The sequence below is a fragment of the Scophthalmus maximus genome, chromosome 3 (assembly GCF_022379125.1).
Source record: "Scophthalmus maximus strain ysfricsl-2021 chromosome 3, ASM2237912v1, whole genome shotgun sequence".
Taxonomy (NCBI): Eukaryota; Metazoa; Chordata; class Actinopteri; order Pleuronectiformes; family Scophthalmidae; genus Scophthalmus; species Scophthalmus maximus.
In genome coordinates, this window is record NC_061517.1 from 12,389,747 (window position 1) to 12,407,704 (window position 17,958).

The following is a 17,958-nucleotide window of genomic DNA, read 5'->3' on the forward strand; positions in this document are numbered from 1 at the left end:
ATGTGAAAATGTGTGAATCTGTCCTTTGATACCTAAAACCTGGTGGTTACTCATGTAACTCGCATGTGCATGTTAAACTTGCAGACAATGAAAATGGCGCATGACTAATGAATGAACTGCACAGTTGAAGTCATAGGTAAGAAAAAGAGGAATTTATTGTATCTCATCAATATACACTTTTTGAACTAATTCTGAAAAGATTTTCACAACATGATTTTCGAAATCTTGACGTATTACATAATGAACTGGATGTCTTGATGGTCATATACCCATGGCAACAAACCAAACATGGACAGGAGTGTTGTTTTTTTTGGACAATTTTGGTTCAACCGACAACAGCCTCCCCCTCCCTGCTCTCCTCTGCCTGCTGATCATCTGCCCATGTTAACAGTAGCAGCAACATTTCTGGGGTACACGGCCGCCAACCTGAACAACAAGGAGATTTAAAAACAAAACAAACAAAAAAACAAGCAGGAAGAGGGAAAGACTTAAATTCATCTTCCTCAATGCGGAGGACCCAGTGTTTGAGACAGCATGCAAACTGGACACGACGAACATGACACAGATTATGGATGAAGTGGTGACACAACCAAAGTTTAACTAAAGTCCATGTGGACATAACAGTGCAGAGCCCGATGGTGACACGGCGTCAGTGTAATACTTAGATAGTCTCGTCGACAGAGTAGAATGAAAACGTGCAGCTTGACTTTACAGCATGACAGTCTTCGAAGTAAAAACCTCGAAACGACTTCTCACGACTAACCGTTAAGTTCCGTGTGTGTGTGTGTGTGTGTGTGTGTGTGTGTGTGTGTGTGTGTGTGTGTGTGTGTGTGTGTGTGTGTGTGTGTGTGTGTGTGTGTGTGTGTGTGTGTGTGTGTGTGTGTGTGTGTGTGTGTGTGTGTGAGAACCGTCAACGGCTGTCTTCAACTCTGAAAATAAAAGATTCAATAAACAGCCCTCGGCAGGATCAGCATTCAAGGGTTTACACGATGCTCCTTGAATATTCCAGTGTCAATGAGAAAGAGATGTCGCCCTCAGAGGTTTGTGTGTAGAAGCAGATCTGCATCACTGGGCTCTGAAAAGAGCCAACTCCAACAATTATATAGTACATTAAAAAAAACAACCTAAAATAAAAACAGAAGTTGCAGAATAATTAACTGGGATCAGTAGTACCACCAAATTGCCATGAGAGAAGCAAGTGGAAAAACAAAAAGTTCCAGCAAATGACAAATCTATTTCCTGGCACAGTTGGACGCCATGCGGACAGATCACATACAACAGACTCCTGAAAAGTACCATTCAAGCAAAAACGTATCACACTGGTGCTTGTGGTATAAAAGGAACAAATGCATGTTTTATATACAAATCATATGTACCCATCAGTAGTGTCTAATGTCAAAGTCAAAAGAAAAACACCCATCATGATATCTTTACATAAAACACAAAATATATGAGGAAAAAAAACATAAACAACAGCATTTTCATTGCCTTTTCATACGCTTCTTATTTGTGTATGTGCATGATGTCATTGCCTTTCACTAGAAGGGGGCGTGGCTACGTCCAAATTTGAATATTCGAATGCAACGACCCCCTTTCATCCATCGTCCGAAAGACGGCGACGACTTGGACTGAACGACAACATTGATTTTTCTTTTATCGCGACTCTGGCTTGTCACATCTCAACTCACAGTGTTCATCAATATGAATTAAAAATATCAACAAATAAATTAAAACAAAAAAGAAAAGAACAACCATCCCAAACATTATCCCTGCCACAATTCAAACTAAACCGTGGGACTGGACCACATCCGTTACGGGATCCCTGAAGGTCTCACACGTGATGAGGAAGCTACAGTTGAGTGCAACTCATTTTCCGTCGGTAGGATTTGGGATTAAAAAAAGCACATTCCAGCTGTCCATGCTTAATATTACTGAATGGCTGACAAACTGCTTTTTGTCTAAACGAACTACAGCCTCTAACCAGACGACATCGGGGTGTCTTCGAAAAAACATGCTAGTTGTCCAGACACCTCTCACACACACGACTGGAAACAGTGCTTTAGCCTCTTCCCCCCCTCACACACACTTAAGTCGACATAATAGGGGTGTGTTTGTATGTGTGTCGGTATTTTTATAACTTAAAACCCACAAACATGCTCGACTCTTCCGGACAAGGTCAGTCCACCATGGGTTAAAAAAAAAAAAAAAATACAATAAAGATTAAAAAATAAAATAAAATCCTCTCACTGTACAATAGTAATAATTCCTGCCATGGGAAATGAAAAGTGTGATGATATTAACAGTGGTGGTGCTGAAGTGTGGCGGCCCATGGAGAAGAGGGTCGAGGGAAACAGGGAGGAGGAGACACAAGGATCACGGGGAGAAAAAAGTTAGAGGGGACGGGGGACGGGCGTTCTCAGTAGTTTTGGCTAAAAAGGTGAGGTAGGCCTTGTCACAACTTGGAGTGTGGCTTTTTAAAACTGGCAGGGTTTTCGTTTGCAGTCTGTCTTTAGTGTTTGTTTCCTATCGGAGTGTGGTCTGGCGGTGCGTCGTTCCCCGCCGCTCACATCTTGACGTCCTCCTCCACGCTGAGCTGAGACAGAGTCTTCTTGATGCGCAGGGCGGTCAGTCGGGCCGCGCCGTTGGCGTACCAGCACTCCCTCATGATCTTCCCCATCACACGCAGCGACTGCACGGGAGAGGACGCATGGGGTTAGATACACGAAAATAATAAAAAGCTTAGTGTGCTACACCGCCGAGGGTCCTAATTCAGGTCATCCCAGTGTGTGGGATGTGCCTGTAATGAATTGCAACATGTTTGAAGAGTAAAGTACTAACTTCCCCCAACATTTTCTGAAATATAAATCAAATGAAAATATTGTTGTCTTTCCTTATATAAACATTTTCCCCATTTTTAAACCAACTGTTGATCTTTAGCTGCGTTTCCACCGCAGGAACTGTACCCAGGAACTAGGAACTAAAGGAGGAACTCTGTGCGTTTCCACGGCAGGAACCAGGGTCTAAATTTAGTTCCTGGGGAATTTATTTACCCTGAAAAAGACCCTGCTCGGGAGGCAGTACTAACCGAAGGATCAGGAACTATGGGGCGGGCTGCAGTGCTGAAGAATTGTGCATTTTATTTCATCGCCAAGATTAAATGCCGGTGTGCTGCTGCAAGCTCACTATGGTTTTGTTTTTTCACTGTGCTTCGTCGTGGAAAATAAAAGTGTTGGACATTAGGTAGAATAACTAAATATGACAAATGAAGATAAGTTAGGCAGTAGACTTCATTTACTACTTCATCGCAGAGGTCCAACTCCTCGCGCAGCCACTGAATCTAATTTTAGAAAGTGCTCGGTGCAGCTGTTAGTTTTCAGTGTGTACATGGCGTGAAATACCTCGTAGCTCTGCCACCAGTTGGGCACATTGGGCCTCAGTTTCTGGTCACACACCACCTTCCTCATCTCCTCTATGGAGGGGTCGGAGGGGACGAGGTCATAGTAGGGCAGCTGGTACTCCTCGTGGATACCTGCGGCACGCGACGGAGAAGCCTCGTCAGTCTCTGGTTTCACGCTCACATTCGTTAAAATCCACTCACTCACACGAAGAAGAACGTTCAGGTTGTTTTTTTTCCACCACTTGCCGTTTGAAGTCTTACCTCCTGTGTTGCAGCGACGCGCAATTTCCCAGTACACCAGGCCCAGCGCGTAGATGTCGGCACACTTGAAGGAATCAAAGTGTTTCATGTTGATGGTTTCGTCCAGAACTTCTGGAGCCATATACCTGGGGGAGGACGTGAGGGGAGGGAATGAGTGACGGCAACCAAAGATGATTTTTATACGGCCAAGTAAAAACTGTTCATGGATCACATTGACACAGGTCTAAAGTGTCCATTATATCAACACCCACAAACTTCAATCATTGTTTTAGTGTGTGTGTGATGGGTCCTAAAAGCTATGGCAACTGCATCAGTCTCACTAAAATATAAGAAGAAATTAATTCCAATTTTTTAACAGCTAATTTACTCATAAAATTTTTTGTATTTTAATTGAATATCTAACACTGTATATTATCGTCGTAATTATTAGTTGTATTGTTTTTTTCTCCCCTTTATAGCTCTCGGTCCAAAGGAAATGGAAATAATTTGAAAAAACATAATTTCCCAAAACAGCTGTGTGCTGCAGCATACACGTTTCTCAAAAATAAATAAATGATGCATTTGTTATTGTTTTTTATTTGAACGTACAGCAGCAGGACAGTGTTGAGTGTGTGACTAATACTACAGTGACCATTTCATTGTCCCACAGGTCAATAGTTTGGCTCATTAATGTGTATTTAATATTTTTTGGGATGTTAAAGAGGCTCTTTAATCAGGATAATGTGCGTTAGTATGATCTTGTTACTGCTGGTTTGGATCTTTCCGTGTGATTTGCTGACTACACAAAGAAAAAGACGACCTGCAAAACCCCCGATGTGTGATTACATTAGAGTGCTTATGGAGTATGGAAACATTTACCTCTTTGTGCCCACGCGCTGGTTCGGTGCTATATCGATTGTGTCTGTGATGGACTCGTGGCGGACTGCCAGGCCGAGGTCAGCTATGGCACACATGCCGTTCTTCTTAACCAGGATATTTTTAGACTTGAGGTCACGGTGAGCAATGCCAGGCTTACCTGCACAGATAACACATCATTACAATTTGCCTCGAGAGCTCAACAGAAACGGCACATGTTGGCTGAATGTAAACAACGTGTGTGTTCATGTTCCCACAGCGTTCATTCATTCGTTAATCATATTTTACTTCAAGCTGCGCGTCAACGCGACAAGTTGGTCTCACCCTGAGTGCCGAGGATCTCCATGTGGAGGTGAGCCAGGCCGCTGGCAGCTGACAGTGCGAGTTTGATCATGCCCTCAATGGTGACAGAGTAGCGGTTAAGGTAGTCGAAGAGAGAGCCGTGTTCGTGATAGTCTGACACCAACCAGAGCTGAGTCCAGGTGCCGTTATCTGACAGGACAAAAAGAAATAACAGTCAGAGAGCACGCATTTCACTTGTAGGAGTATATGCTTCACTAAGTTCACTCAATTCAAAATATATTTTGCCTAAACTAAAAGTGCAAAGTTCAAAATAGCATTGACAAGATAAAGCTCCTTTTCCCCCAGTTTTTTTTTAAATTTCAATTTGTAAATTTGGTATCTTTTAATCCAAATTTGCTGGGTCTAGAACTTCACCTGAACAACACCTGAAATGTTCGTGTGGGTTATCCCCAGTTCTTCACGATCTTCCTCACCTTTATTGTCGGCCGCAATGAATCCGAGGATGTTTTCGTGTCGCAGCATGATTGTCTGGTAGATCTCAGCTTCCCTGAACCAGGAGCGCTCCTCTCTGGACGAGAAAATCTTCACCGCCACGTCTCCTCCTCGCCACTTCCCTCTCCAAACTTCACCAAAGCGACCCTTTCCGATTATCTCCTGCAGCACGATGGTCCTGGCCACCGTCCGCTGCACAAACAGGGGTAAACCTGCAGGGGGCAGTAGAGACACAAACAAAATAAATTGGCCATTGTTCCCTGTAGACTCGTTTTCTTGAAGAGGCAGGGTGGCGGAAACACACTCAGCAGATTCTAGGTCAGGATCATTTTCACTGGTGTAACAGTTGAGTAATCACTCATTTGTATATTTATAGAACGACACAGAAGACTGTTTTGCTACTGCACAAGAAAAGACACCTAGTTCATTACAGGAAATGTGTTCTCCAAAAAGAAAACACATTTGTCTCATTACACAAAGTGATCAGCGTGTACTGACCAGAGCCAGATCCGGAGGTGGACATGTCATAGATGAGGTCCTGCAGGGTCTTGTCCTTGGCCAAATACAGATGGTCACAGGAGGGGTCCTCTACCTCCAGCCTCTGCCTGTGGCTGTAGGCCCTCTGGTGATACTGGAACAGGAACACTCCGACCATCAGCAGCACACACAACAGGAACACCGGCCCTGCGATGACCGCCACCAGCTCCACGGGCCCCCAGGGACTCCCTGCCCAGTCGCCACTCTTCGTTGGGACTAGGATTGCAAACAAAAGCAACAGAGTTTGAGGCTACATCCATATTGCTAATTTCTCATTCTGTAAAGCGTTTTAATCCCCATCCAGTCGCCTCCTGCGGAGTTGCTTACTTAAAAAAAATACTACGAACAACAAACAACAATAATGAAAAGTAAAAACGAAGGGGTTTCTTTTCTTGGACTGACGATGAGGTGGAACTGTTACAGACAGTAAGCGTTTGAAATGTTTCGCCTTCGCCGCTGGTAGTCGGTTCCTGACCGATAACAACAAAGCAAATGGCGTTGACTGTGTCGTCCTTTCCAAACATCTCAGTTTTTGCCTGTCCATCGTCCAACGCAGCGATGGAGTTTTAAAACTAAAACTGACCGAGTAGCGTCTCCGGACACTCCGGAGTAGTGTGGACGATGAATGTAAACGCAGCAGCAGTGACGCCTTTTATCACAAAAACATAGTCATGTAGATGGAGCCTGGTTGTAATGACGGAGCCTCACCTGGAACTTTCAGGTCAATGCTGTTGCAGTAATCGACGTAGCAGCAGTGTGTGTTGAGCAGTCCTTCAGCACTCAGACAGTAGAAGGGCTGTCCGGGGGGGACCAGGTTGTCCCGGTTGATACAGATGCGAACATGTTGCTCCTTCCCCTGGATGTAGTATGTGGAGGCCATGCAGGCGCCGTCTGTCTCGCACTCATAGCCGGTCTTCTCACAGTTTGTGCAGTTACAACGCAGAGCTGTGGGAAAGGACAGAGACAGTTTAGTAAGAAAACAAAAATAATTGGAGATTGGAGGTAAAATATATATTTCACTTCTATGTTTTGTCCAGCAGGAGGCGAGCTAACCCCACAGGTTCTACGACGGATGTAAAGATTGCAGAGTCCCACTGAGCTTTAGGCATTTTGTCTCATGCAGACACAGAGCTCGGAGTTCAGCAGCAGCAGCCAGACAGCCTCGATGGCCCTGAAATCAGATCCTTCACTGCAGATGAACCCAAACACGCGGGGTGGAGACGGACCTGCCCAGTGGGACACACAAAGTGAAACCCAACAAGGGGAGAGGTTCTCCTGCCAAATCCCCAATGCAGCATTCTGCTCCATGCCTCTCTCCCCTGCCTTTTCTCTCACAGCGACACAGAGAGCTGCCACTGTTTAAGCTAATGAGACAGGAGTTTTATTAAACACAGCACACTCCTGCGCGGGGACCTATTAGAGCTGACAGAATGGAACTCCCGCCGCTGTAATAAAAACTACGATGCTCCACCAACACGCTCAAATGAGGCCAGTGCCAGGACGTCCGCGCAAATCGGGCACATCTAAAAACAAAACCAGCAATCGCCGGGGCAACCCGGAGCGTAAGAAACAGCAAACTGATTAGATTTGCAGTGAAATGTGATTTTCAGACACAGCACACATGTTTCTCATTTGGGGTAAGGTCAGCACAAATACGGCTTCTTCCAAGGTTTTCTACTTCCAAACGGTGCAGAGCAGGAAAGGTTAGATGCTCGTGGGTCTAGTTTTCACATGGGGGGGAAAAAAAGAGCATGGGGAAGCAGCTAAGCTCAGCTGAAAACCCAGACGGTGGTAAATGACAAACTGTCTTGACTGACGACGGGGCCGTGGGTGAGGCGTGACAGGCCGAGAGCTGATCCTCGCTGGAAACAAAGGCTGGACCACTCAAGACTAATCGCTGTGGACTCAGCGAGGACGGGACCACCGCACCAACAACCGCAAAAGAAGGAGACACAAAGCAGAGAGGAATTTCAATCCTCATTCCCCTACAAAAAAAAAAAAAAAAAAAAGAGAGGCTCAGCATTGGTTGGACCACTGACAATGTCTAGCCCAGAGGAAAGAAAAGGTTTTTAGAGTGGCAAGCTTCCACTAATCCTCTGTGTCTTATCCTGAGGGTTTCTTTGACCAGAGACGCTCACTGATCGTCCCTCTTTTGTACCGAGTCGCTGTCAAAAGGTGTCAGCACATTTTAACACAATCTTGAGGCAACGGAGTCGTCTCATGACGAAGCTTTTGGTTTGGTTCACTTAAAAAGAAAATTAAGAAAAAAAAATACTCAAAATGACTAACACACACATTGCGCCATTAACATGTAACATCCAAGTGGACAAAACCACAAACCACCGGTGTCATAGGAGTGGTTTCCATTCAGCTGAACTCTGGGAGGTTGCATTCTGTGTGGGAGCATTTTTTGCATGTAGCGTGTGTGCTGATGTGTCTATGCTTGTTCACAGATTGGTAACTGGAAATGTGGAACACTTGGAGCAGGGTTTCGGTAATATTTCTCATCTGTTTGGTGTGTGTGTGTGTGTGTGTGTGTGTGTGTGTGTGTGTGTGTGTGTGTGTGTGTGTGTGTGTGTGTGTGTGTGTGTGTGTGTGTGTGTGTGTGTGTGTGTGTGTTGCTCTCCAGGAGGCGAGCGGGAAAGTGGCAGGAACTCTTGGCAGACTGTGTCCAAATTCGCTGAAGTTCGCATGCAGATGGAATTTCCTGCAGATTACACAGAGGTGAAGCAAGCTGTGGCTGATAAAGAGAGAGAACAGCCCTGTGCCACATCACACTAATCTGTGCAGCACTAATGGAGCAAACATTTCAGCTTCATAGAAAAGATAACTTGAGTAAGAAATCCGTTAAACTCAGATGAATTGAAACACTCCTTTCGACCGGGCTCCTCTTTTGCAGGCCAATAGTCACTGAAACAAATCATTCTATAGCAAGTGAATTCTAACTAGATCCATCCTCAAAGCAAGAGATGTTCTATTTAAAAATGAGAGAGAAGGAGAGACTGTAATGTCACATTACAGTCCCTAACTTCTTTCACAACAATCAAACTGAAAGCCACAAAAGAGTTTCATATTGCACCGATACGCAGCAATTCATTTACATCAGTGATCTGAAACGAACAGGCACATCCATGGTGCAGAGGCTGTGTGTGGTGAGACAGATGGTGCACAGACATACAGACAGAAGCTCGGGAAGGAAACCAATGATGGTTAAAAACAAACATTCCCTTTTCGAGTCGGCCATGGATGGTTTGCGGCGCACACCGAGAGTTTGGTTCGTGCCAAGTCTTCTGAGTCGGTTGGATCCGGTCCTTGATACAGGAAAGAAAAGAAAGGAAGGACACAGCAAGAGATGTCCAGGTTTTTCCTCTTGCCCGGGAAGAAATAACAGAAATAACAAATAGCTACCAACTAGATATGTTGTGCTAAGGATCAACATCTCTCTGTCTGGGGCAACCTGCTCCTGTGGGCGGCTCTCTTCTAAACCAAAGCCTGACGGAGGCTACAGCCATACTAGTACATTTTTTATTGAACTTTTATTTTTTTTATGAACCAAAACCAGTCCCTAGCTTTTAGGCTCTGTATTGGTATTAATCCCCGTCCATACTGACACACCTGAACACGCACATCACGTGGCCGTTCACCTACACTGAGCAGGCGCGTACCAGTGTAAACAGGAAGTAGACCGTCTTCTCTGCAGCCCGTCGCGTACTTACAGAAAATACTAAGAATGAGAAATAACAATGGGGAAAAGTATGATGAGGAGTTTTATTCTTTCCTTGGCTCACAGCCCTAGAGTTTTTAGACTAAAACGGGGTAAGCGACATTTCCAAACCTCTCCCTGTTTTCGGCGCTCGAAAACTCCGGCGCAGTGTGGATGCCAGGTGTAAACGCAGCGGCGGCGATGCGTTTCACCACGAACACATCAGCAGTGTGGGTGTAGCCTGGAAAACCAGCTGCCAGTAGCATTAGCAGTCCAACCATGTGACATCAGAGGTCTGGCGGGAGTGGAGCACTTCCAGCAGTTGCATTAGAGAGGTTGGTGTGATACATGTGTTCAATAATTTAGTCTGGCCCTCGAAGGATGTTATCAAAAATTGGAATGGCCCTCGATAGGAGAAATAAGGAGAAAGTCTATGATAGAATATGCAATTTCATATATTGATTACAAAAAAAAGATCTAATCACATTGAAGCAAAAATCCTGTCAACTCAATACTGAGAGAGCCGTGCTTGTTGATTTGCAAATTGCCGGTTAGAACCTAACACAACCAGAGACATCAGAAGGGGATACCTCTACAGAAGAATATACACGGACTGTGTGAAACCATGACCTCGAAAATTAAAACCATGTATCACTAAATCAGACAATTAAGTAAGAGCTCCTGGCCCACTAGCATTTACCCAAATGCCATGTTGTTTGTGCTGCATATCTCACTGGATTCAGAAAGTGTTACAGCAAAGCTAGGTTAGGAATAATATCAAGCCTAAATATACACGGATGTGAGCAGAGGCTGGGTGTACGTGGTTCTTGAGTGAACTCTGCTCTTGTATCCACATAATTGGTGGTCTTTACACTGGTCCTTTGTGTGGAGATTAAGACGACATGAGGAGGGATTGGACTGGCCCTGCACGAACAAAGAGCGGAGTGGAGTGGGGGGAGCACACTTCTGCGTGGAGCAGTGTGGGGGGATGGGTGGCACGCAAGGGACAGACCGGGAGTGAGCAGGAACAACCCCGATGTTTGGGGGCTGCGTTGGGCCAGACAGGAAGGGGGCTGGTCCCAAATTGTGCAGGACAATACGCAGAGGAGGGGGCAGAGGAGGTAACGAGCGGGACTTATAGAGCCCCCCAGCTGTGATTGGGGTCTACCCAAGTGACCAGCTGCGACCAACATTAAAACCCAGTCTAGACTTTGACTTGCGGAAGGAAGGGGGTAAATAACAGGAAAAAGGGCATCAGTGCAGGAAAATGGGAGAACAGCAAAAAAAAAAAAGTGTCTCCTTCGAGCAAGCGCGTGAAGTTCCTATCATTCCGTTCATGTTGAGACAGGAAACAGCAGACGCAGTGAGGAAAGGATTAATAAAACATTGTTACCATAACCAGCATTGTCTTAACTTGGACCCAAGTGAAAACCACAGCATAGTCCCATTCCAAACAGCTTTACACACTGGCCAAAATGACAGTGCGCCGTGCACGCGTTCGAGTGTTGTTCAGACTTACTCGTGCGGCGCAGCCCTGTCAAAACAGAGGGGAACTTTTGGAGTATGGCAAGATGATGGAGTCTGTGGAAAACACTTTGAGCGCGGGGCAGTGGGGCTGCATTAACACAGTGGGTTTTCTGGGGGCTAAGTGACGCACACGGAGACAGTCGGTGCACACGTGTGTGTGTGTGTGTGTGTGTGTGTGTGTGTGTGTGTGTGTGTGTGTGTGTGTGTGTGTGTGTGTGTGTGTGTGTGTGTGTGTGTGTGTGTGTACAGGGAGCAGAGCACCATTACCAAAATGCACCGGCTGAAATTAGATCCATACAGATACCAGACTGAGAGCTGATCAAGACAAGCAGACGCCACCAGACAGTGCGAGTGCAACATACACACACACGGGCGCACGCACACACACACACACACCCACACACACACACACGCCACAACTGTGTCCTAATCAATGCTAGGGGAAGGAGGAAAGTCATTACCTTTGTCTGCATCTGAGGGTCAGATTACTGATCTGATTCTAAAGTGAGGTCTCAGGGGCTAAGGCTGCTTCTACTATCTCTACCAACCACCACCCTCGAGGCTACATCGCATCCTGTCTGCCTGTCTGTCTGTCTGCCTGCCTGTCTGCCTGCCTGTCTGTCTGCCTGCCTGTCTGTCTGCCTGTCTGTCTGCCTGCCTGTCTGCCTGTCTGTCTGTCTGTCTGTCTGCCTGCCTGCCTGTCTGCCTGCCTGTCTGTCATTCTAATGAGTTCAAAGGCAAACAACTGTATTCACAGACGCACTTCAGACTCGCCGCTGATCAAAATTCCCAAACTGGTCAATGCTGCCTCTTTAATGACCTGGCTGGTACATCGCAGTGCTGTGAGCCAATGCATCAGCCATGTGACTTGAGCTTAAAAACCCTTCTCAGTATTAGCGGACCAGAGAGACTTAATCATTTTTTTCTGGCTCAGTACAGCTGTCGTTCAAAGTTTTATTCTGCCCACAGATATGGTTGGCAGTGAAACAGCATTGTTTTGGTACTGGAAAACAACAACAACAACAACATGAAAACAAACAAATAAATGTACCTGCCTGGGCATAAGACAACATTTAAAACCATAAACCAACAATCTATATTTTGTAATGTACAGACAAAAAAATTATAATTTCATTGGTATTATTGTAGAAAATTTTCAGACAGCATCCAACTCTTGCTACAGAATCTAATAACTCCATATTGACAGTAACATCTTTTACAAGAAACTACATTTGACTTAGTTTTATGTCGGATTCAGATACAGTGGATAAGAAGTTAGTGTTACACCAAACCAATTCTTGTAATTATTATTATCATCATCATCTTCATCATCAAAAAGTCCTGCCCTGACACTGTGCTAATGTAGGAAATACCAATGGACAGCCATAAAGGATTCTGCCATATTAATACCGAAATCATACCATCCTTATTTTTCTTTTCTAAAGCAACTGTTAGTATTAGGAGTTTATTTCGAGGCCCATGGAGGCCTGAGTAAGGCAAGGAGGTAGAGGTTTAAATTGTACTTCCAGAACTAGTTTGACAATATAAGCAAGAAAAAAAAATATTCTAACCAACCACACCAATCAATCACTGACAGGGAAGCATTGGAGAAAACTTGACAGGGAGACTGCACACCTTCCAGCAGAAAATGGGGGGGAAGAGCAGGTCTAATCTACATTCCAACGGCAGCCAGAAAACAAATCAAACACCTCTACAAAGAGACATCTGGGGGAGGGTGTCGGGTTCAGCCCTAAAGACATGAACTTGCACAGCTACCGGGTCTGTCTGGGTGTACTGTGACAACAACAGCCCTCTTTCTTCCAGAACAGTTAAACGCACACAAAAAAGCAAATGCGTACAACCAACACATACACTATAAAAAGACCTTTAAACAAAAGACAAAGTGCTCCATATAAAAAGAATGCTATAGAGACATGGACTGGCTCTTTGGCGGCAGTAATCCCTTGCGGTCCAACAGCAGTAATGGCGGCGGAGGGTCAGTCAGAGGCTATACTGTCTGCTGTAGCAATTATGGCTCTGTGCCTTTGGGCCAATGGAGGTCATTAACAACAGTGGTCATTATTGAGGGAAATCTAGACCACCCCAGACCTGGCCTGACCCCTGCCAGACCCCGGGCCGCAGTATAAACACTATTGGCAAACATGGGTCGCAAAGGAGGAGGTTTTAAGACTGAAGGTAACATGATTTTTTGACATATATCGATGCAACTTAATTTGATCGTGATTTGGCTGCAGGGATCCAGCAGCATAAACATCCATCTATCTAGAACAGGCCTCGACAACTGCAACACCTTTAGAAAAGACAAAACGACGTTCTCCCTTAAGAGAGCTGGAAACACCACCAACACACACACACATACACACACACTCTTCTCTTTGCATGCACACACCTTTGAACCCAATAAGTTTCAACCTTTCTCCGTACATTCCCTTGGCTCTGATCTAATGGGCAGGTGTACACACGTTCCAATTTTGACTCGCCCGCACTTCCTCCACCTGAACCCATTCACGTCAAATTTGACATTAAATGGCACCTGTACCAGTTCTGTGAACAAACTAGAGGGGGAAGGGACTTTTCCAATTGCGATCCATCTTAAATTTACACAGAAGCACATCACGGAATGACAAGACTCTGACGGGACTGGTGATACTGTGGAGTGTCAAGAGATAGCAAAGGGCCTCTCTTTAGCCTAGAAAAACAAAGAAACCAAGAAGCAAACAGTGAATTTGAAAGTTTTTCTTCAGTTCACCGTGGTGGCAGTGAGTAAGTGAAAGCAGAAGTGGGTCCAGAGATAACAAAGTACAGATTAAATACTGATAAAAGCTCCAGGGCTTTTATAGGAGAGAAAAATATAATGGAGTGAGTGGGAAGAAAAGAGAACGAGAGGGACGCACCCTACCTCACGGCAGTGTGGTTGACAGGGCCCGTATCACATTGCCACTGAGTTCAATGCATCCAGGCAGACTGCGTTACGCACACATGTACTGCCCACAACCCCACTGACTTTTAATCCTCGTGCAGTCAACACCAAGAGATGGATTCACCAAACCCGGGGATAAAGGGTATTCGCACAAAAACACACTACACATTCGCAACAGCCACGGAGTCTGTTCCAGCACAGCTACTTTCAGGTTTGTCTGGTTTCAGCCATCGAATGGTGTAATCCATCAAATGGTGTGAAACCACGGCTCCAGACAGACGTGTGGGCCCCTTACATGACAGACCCCGCCAGCTGGACAAACCCATCACCACCCCCCTGTCTACTGAGGCCACGCACACACCCCTCGCACATCACCGTTAGTGTTGGAGTAACCCAGTCAAACAAACTAACCACCCAGGTGCCATAAGTTTTTCCCCGCATGCCTCGCAGGAAACCATCTTTGGTGCGCTGCACCCTTATCTAAACTGAACAGGGGAGGCATTATTTCATGATTATTGTGAAGGATGACTCATTTGTTAATAGCACAACACACACTTTCATGGAAAACAATGACGCCTGGGTATTTATTCTGGCTCACACAACTATGTTATGGCTTTCTCATTGCGTGGTTCCTTGCAGGGGGGCGGGCTGCGACGAGGATAAAATGCAGAGACCGGAGGGAGGGCGGGGGGAAAAAAAAACAAGAGCCAAAGAAATGCTTGTGTGTAAAACTCCAAATCTATGAACTCATCACAGCAGTTTGGTGTTTGACATAAAGAGTCAATGATGATGCTGTAGAGGCAGAGGACAAAACCTCGGCTCGGTGCAACCTCAGAGACGGGAGCTGAGGGGCAGGGTGTCAGCTGCTGGGACAGGGGGGTTCGTCTGACTGCAGCGGCCCCAATAACTGGCCCCTCTCAAAAGACCCCACTTGCCACATTTCCATCACAATGAGGCCAGACTTCAACTCTGACTTGTGTCTGGGGGAGGCTGAATGCGCGGCTGTCGCCTCCCCTCTGCCCCAGCGTTCACTTTGTGCTGGAGGCCCCTGAAGGAGCCCCCCCCCCCCTCCTCCTCCCCCCGGGACGGACACCACTGGACGAGCTGCCAGTGTTTACTCGCTCAGCCCCGCATCATCATGCACACAGTCGCGCCGGGCCTCCAGTCGGAGACACGCCGCTGCTCCTCTCGGTGATGGAAACAAGCGTCCACACGGCGACCGGATGCGTGTCCCCTCGCGCGGCGTCGTGTCACACCAACACACCGATGAACAGTAACCATATGAGCACCGAGCCATAACACCAACGGCTCGCTGCGGACTCGAACCCGCACATTCACCGCGTGCCTCCCGTCTGTGGTGGTACGACCCGACACGACGTCCAACTTCACGCGCGTCGCTCTCCGGTTAGCTCGCGAGCGTTAGCCGGCGCCTCGGCGCGAGCAGCAGCACCACCATGTTGTTGTTGTTGTGGTCGAGCTACTTGCTCCGTGCTCGTCGGCGAAGCCCTTCGAAACACGTCGGGGCTCCTCTTCTCGTCTCTCTCTGTTTTTTATTAAGTCAGTGGGTTTTTTTAAAAAAAAGAAAAGGAAAATGAACGTACACAACAAAACTCACAGCGCGTGACTTTAGTTTCGATAAAGACAAAGCGAGACGGCAGCTGAGGGCTGGAGGTCGACGCTAGCTGCACACGGTTAGACGAGTCCGCGACGCACGGCGCCATGGCGATGAGCGACAACAGGCGATGCCCGGTCCAGGAGCACACGGGGAGACGGAGAGACGGAGAGAGAGAGAGAGAGAGAGAGAGAGGAGAACTCACCATCGCCGACGGCCACCAGCCCGAGCAGGGCGAGCAGCGCTGGGGCAACTTGTCTCACAGCCATCGCGTCTGAATTCCCATCGCTCGGCGACGAAGCGCGTCCGAAGTGTGTCGCTCTCGACGCGACCAGACCTGAAACACAACCACAGACCGACCGACCGACCGACCGACCGCACACTCACACACACCACACCGCCAGAGACTCGCTCACTCAGCCAGCCGAGTGACGTGTTTAAAGGGGTGTGTGCCTGTGTGTGTGTGTGCCTGTGTGTGTGTGTGTGCGCCTGTGTGCCTGTGTGTGTGTGTGTGTGTGCCTGTGTGTGTGTGTGTGTGTGTGCCTGTATGTGTGTGTGTGCCTGTATGTGTGTGTGTGCCTGTATGTGTGTGTGTGCCTGTATGTGTGTGTGTGTGTGTGCCTGTGTGTGTGTGTGTGTGTGTGTGTTTAAAGGGGGAGGGCTGCCGCTGCTGCTTGTCCCCGTCTGCCACCGAGACCCAGTGTTGAAAATAAATAAAGAAGTTGCCTCGTTGGGGGAACTACAATATTCCAGTTCATCAGTAGTTGACAGAGTGAGGTAAATGTGAGGACGCATTCAAAAGATAATTTCCCTGTATAGAATTTATTTATCGTATTCTTATTTGTTGCGACAATCCTCCGCCTCAGGCCTCCGGGGGCCACAGGCTTACTAACATAAAACTTGTGCCTATGAAAATAAATCACAAATTATTTATATATAATATTATATATATTGCAACATTGAGGTACAACGACAGGTCCTATATTCTCTTTCTTGAAGCTTTGTGTTTTTGTAGGAAATCATTTTTAAAATCTAATTTTGAAACCCGCACGGTTTTAGTTTATTTTGTGTTGGCTTTTTTGTAAAGATGTGTTTTTAATCATAATGGAACTTGTCAGAATGTTTTGGGCAAGGTAGGATTATACAATCAGAGAAAAACTGAAAAACTGAGTTTGATGTCTTTCTTTATTAATTTATAAATTGCTAAGTGTATAAAAGTCACAAAACAGTGGACAATATGCCTTTATTATTCCCTAAATTACACTTTAACATATTTAGATAACATTATTCACAACTAAATGTTGATTTGATTTATTTATTATTTATTCAGTCTGTCTCAGTGTCCCCTGTCTCCTCCTGTTGTCCTATAGCCTAACTCCATGATGCAGAGACCGGGGCTCTGTCTAGGGGCCACACCATCTGTCTCAGGACTTCTTGTCACTTGTTCTTTATGACTCTGGCTGTATGGGGTCATTGTAACGCTGCAGACTGAATTTGGGGGGAAATTCTCTTTTTTATTGGGATATACCAAGGCATTTACAAATAGTGTACCCATTATAATAAGACTTACAAGCCTCAACTATCTAAGAGTTTTGTAGAAGAGTTGTAACAAAGCACAATAACAACGTTTTGTACTAATATAACATACAGGAAAATACAAACCAATATAATAAATAAGTAGTCTCTAATAATAATCTATAATAGGAAATTAGAACTTGATGTTCAAATTATATAAAAAGGACAAAGAAATTTACATGTATGTGCAATTGTAATGGATAAAAACTGACTCACATATTTTCGAAAAAGTTTTCTTTTTGCAGTCTAACAGGAAAAGTTCCCACCCTGAAGACATTATGATTTTATGGCTGAATAAACTGAACCTTGACTGAGGTTATAAATTAACACTGCATTCGGTGGTTGATCTGTTGGTAACAGGGAGGATCACATTTTTGTTACAGAAAATGAATAAAATCTCCTTTTAATATTACACTATACATACAAAAATATGACTATGTCCCAACATTATTTGTTAAGTGTCTTTGGATATGATATGATCTATTGTTTCACAAAGGTTATGTCAGACTACAATGTGGGATCGATTAAACAAAACCAATGTATTCAGGGAGCAAACTGAGACTACCTCCAATCTTGTATAATCCTAAAATGTCTCTTTACATTAACAGGTTCCACTCAAAAATAATGTTACAAAAGGTAAATATAAGGTGAAAAGAAACTGATCACACCTTTCTTGTTTTGTTCCTTGCTTGTTCAATATTTTATCAGATACACACAGCATGAATGATTTCACCATCATTTATATGGCCTTGAAA

The 17,958-nt window shown here is 45.5% G+C and overlaps 1 protein-coding gene across 1 annotated transcript; it reads right to left on the minus strand.

The window, feature by feature from the left end:
- Positions 1-137: 137 nt before the first annotated feature.
- Positions 138-16,133, minus strand: acvr1ba (activin A receptor type 1Ba). Its single transcript, XM_035644122.2, has 9 exons — positions 15,834-16,133; positions 6,554-6,790; positions 5,807-6,061; positions 5,290-5,520; positions 4,838-5,005; positions 4,517-4,673; positions 3,659-3,783; positions 3,399-3,529; positions 138-2,689 (listed from the first exon to the last, which is right to left on the minus strand). Exons 1-9 carry the CDS (start codon positions 15,895-15,897, stop codon positions 2,564-2,566), a joined length of 1,494 nt encoding a protein of 497 aa, XP_035500015.1. The 5' UTR covers positions 15,898-16,133; the 3' UTR covers positions 138-2,563.
- Positions 16,134-17,958: the final 1,825 nt, after the last annotated feature.

Bases quoted from the DNA above. Each gene is read 5' to 3' on its own strand.
- acvr1ba (XM_035644122.2), bottom strand. From the start codon at position 15,897: ATGGCTGTGAGACAAGTTGCCCCAGCGCTGCTCGCCCTGCTCGGGCTG. The intron at 6,791-15,833 runs GTGAGTTCTCCT...CCTTTCCCACAG, and splicing joins GCTGGTGGCCGTCGGCGATG to CTCTGCGTTGTAACTGCACA. The intron at 3,784-4,516 runs GTAAATGTTTCC...GTCCTCCCCCAG, and splicing joins CAGCGCGTGGGCACAAAGAG to GTATATGGCTCCAGAAGTTC.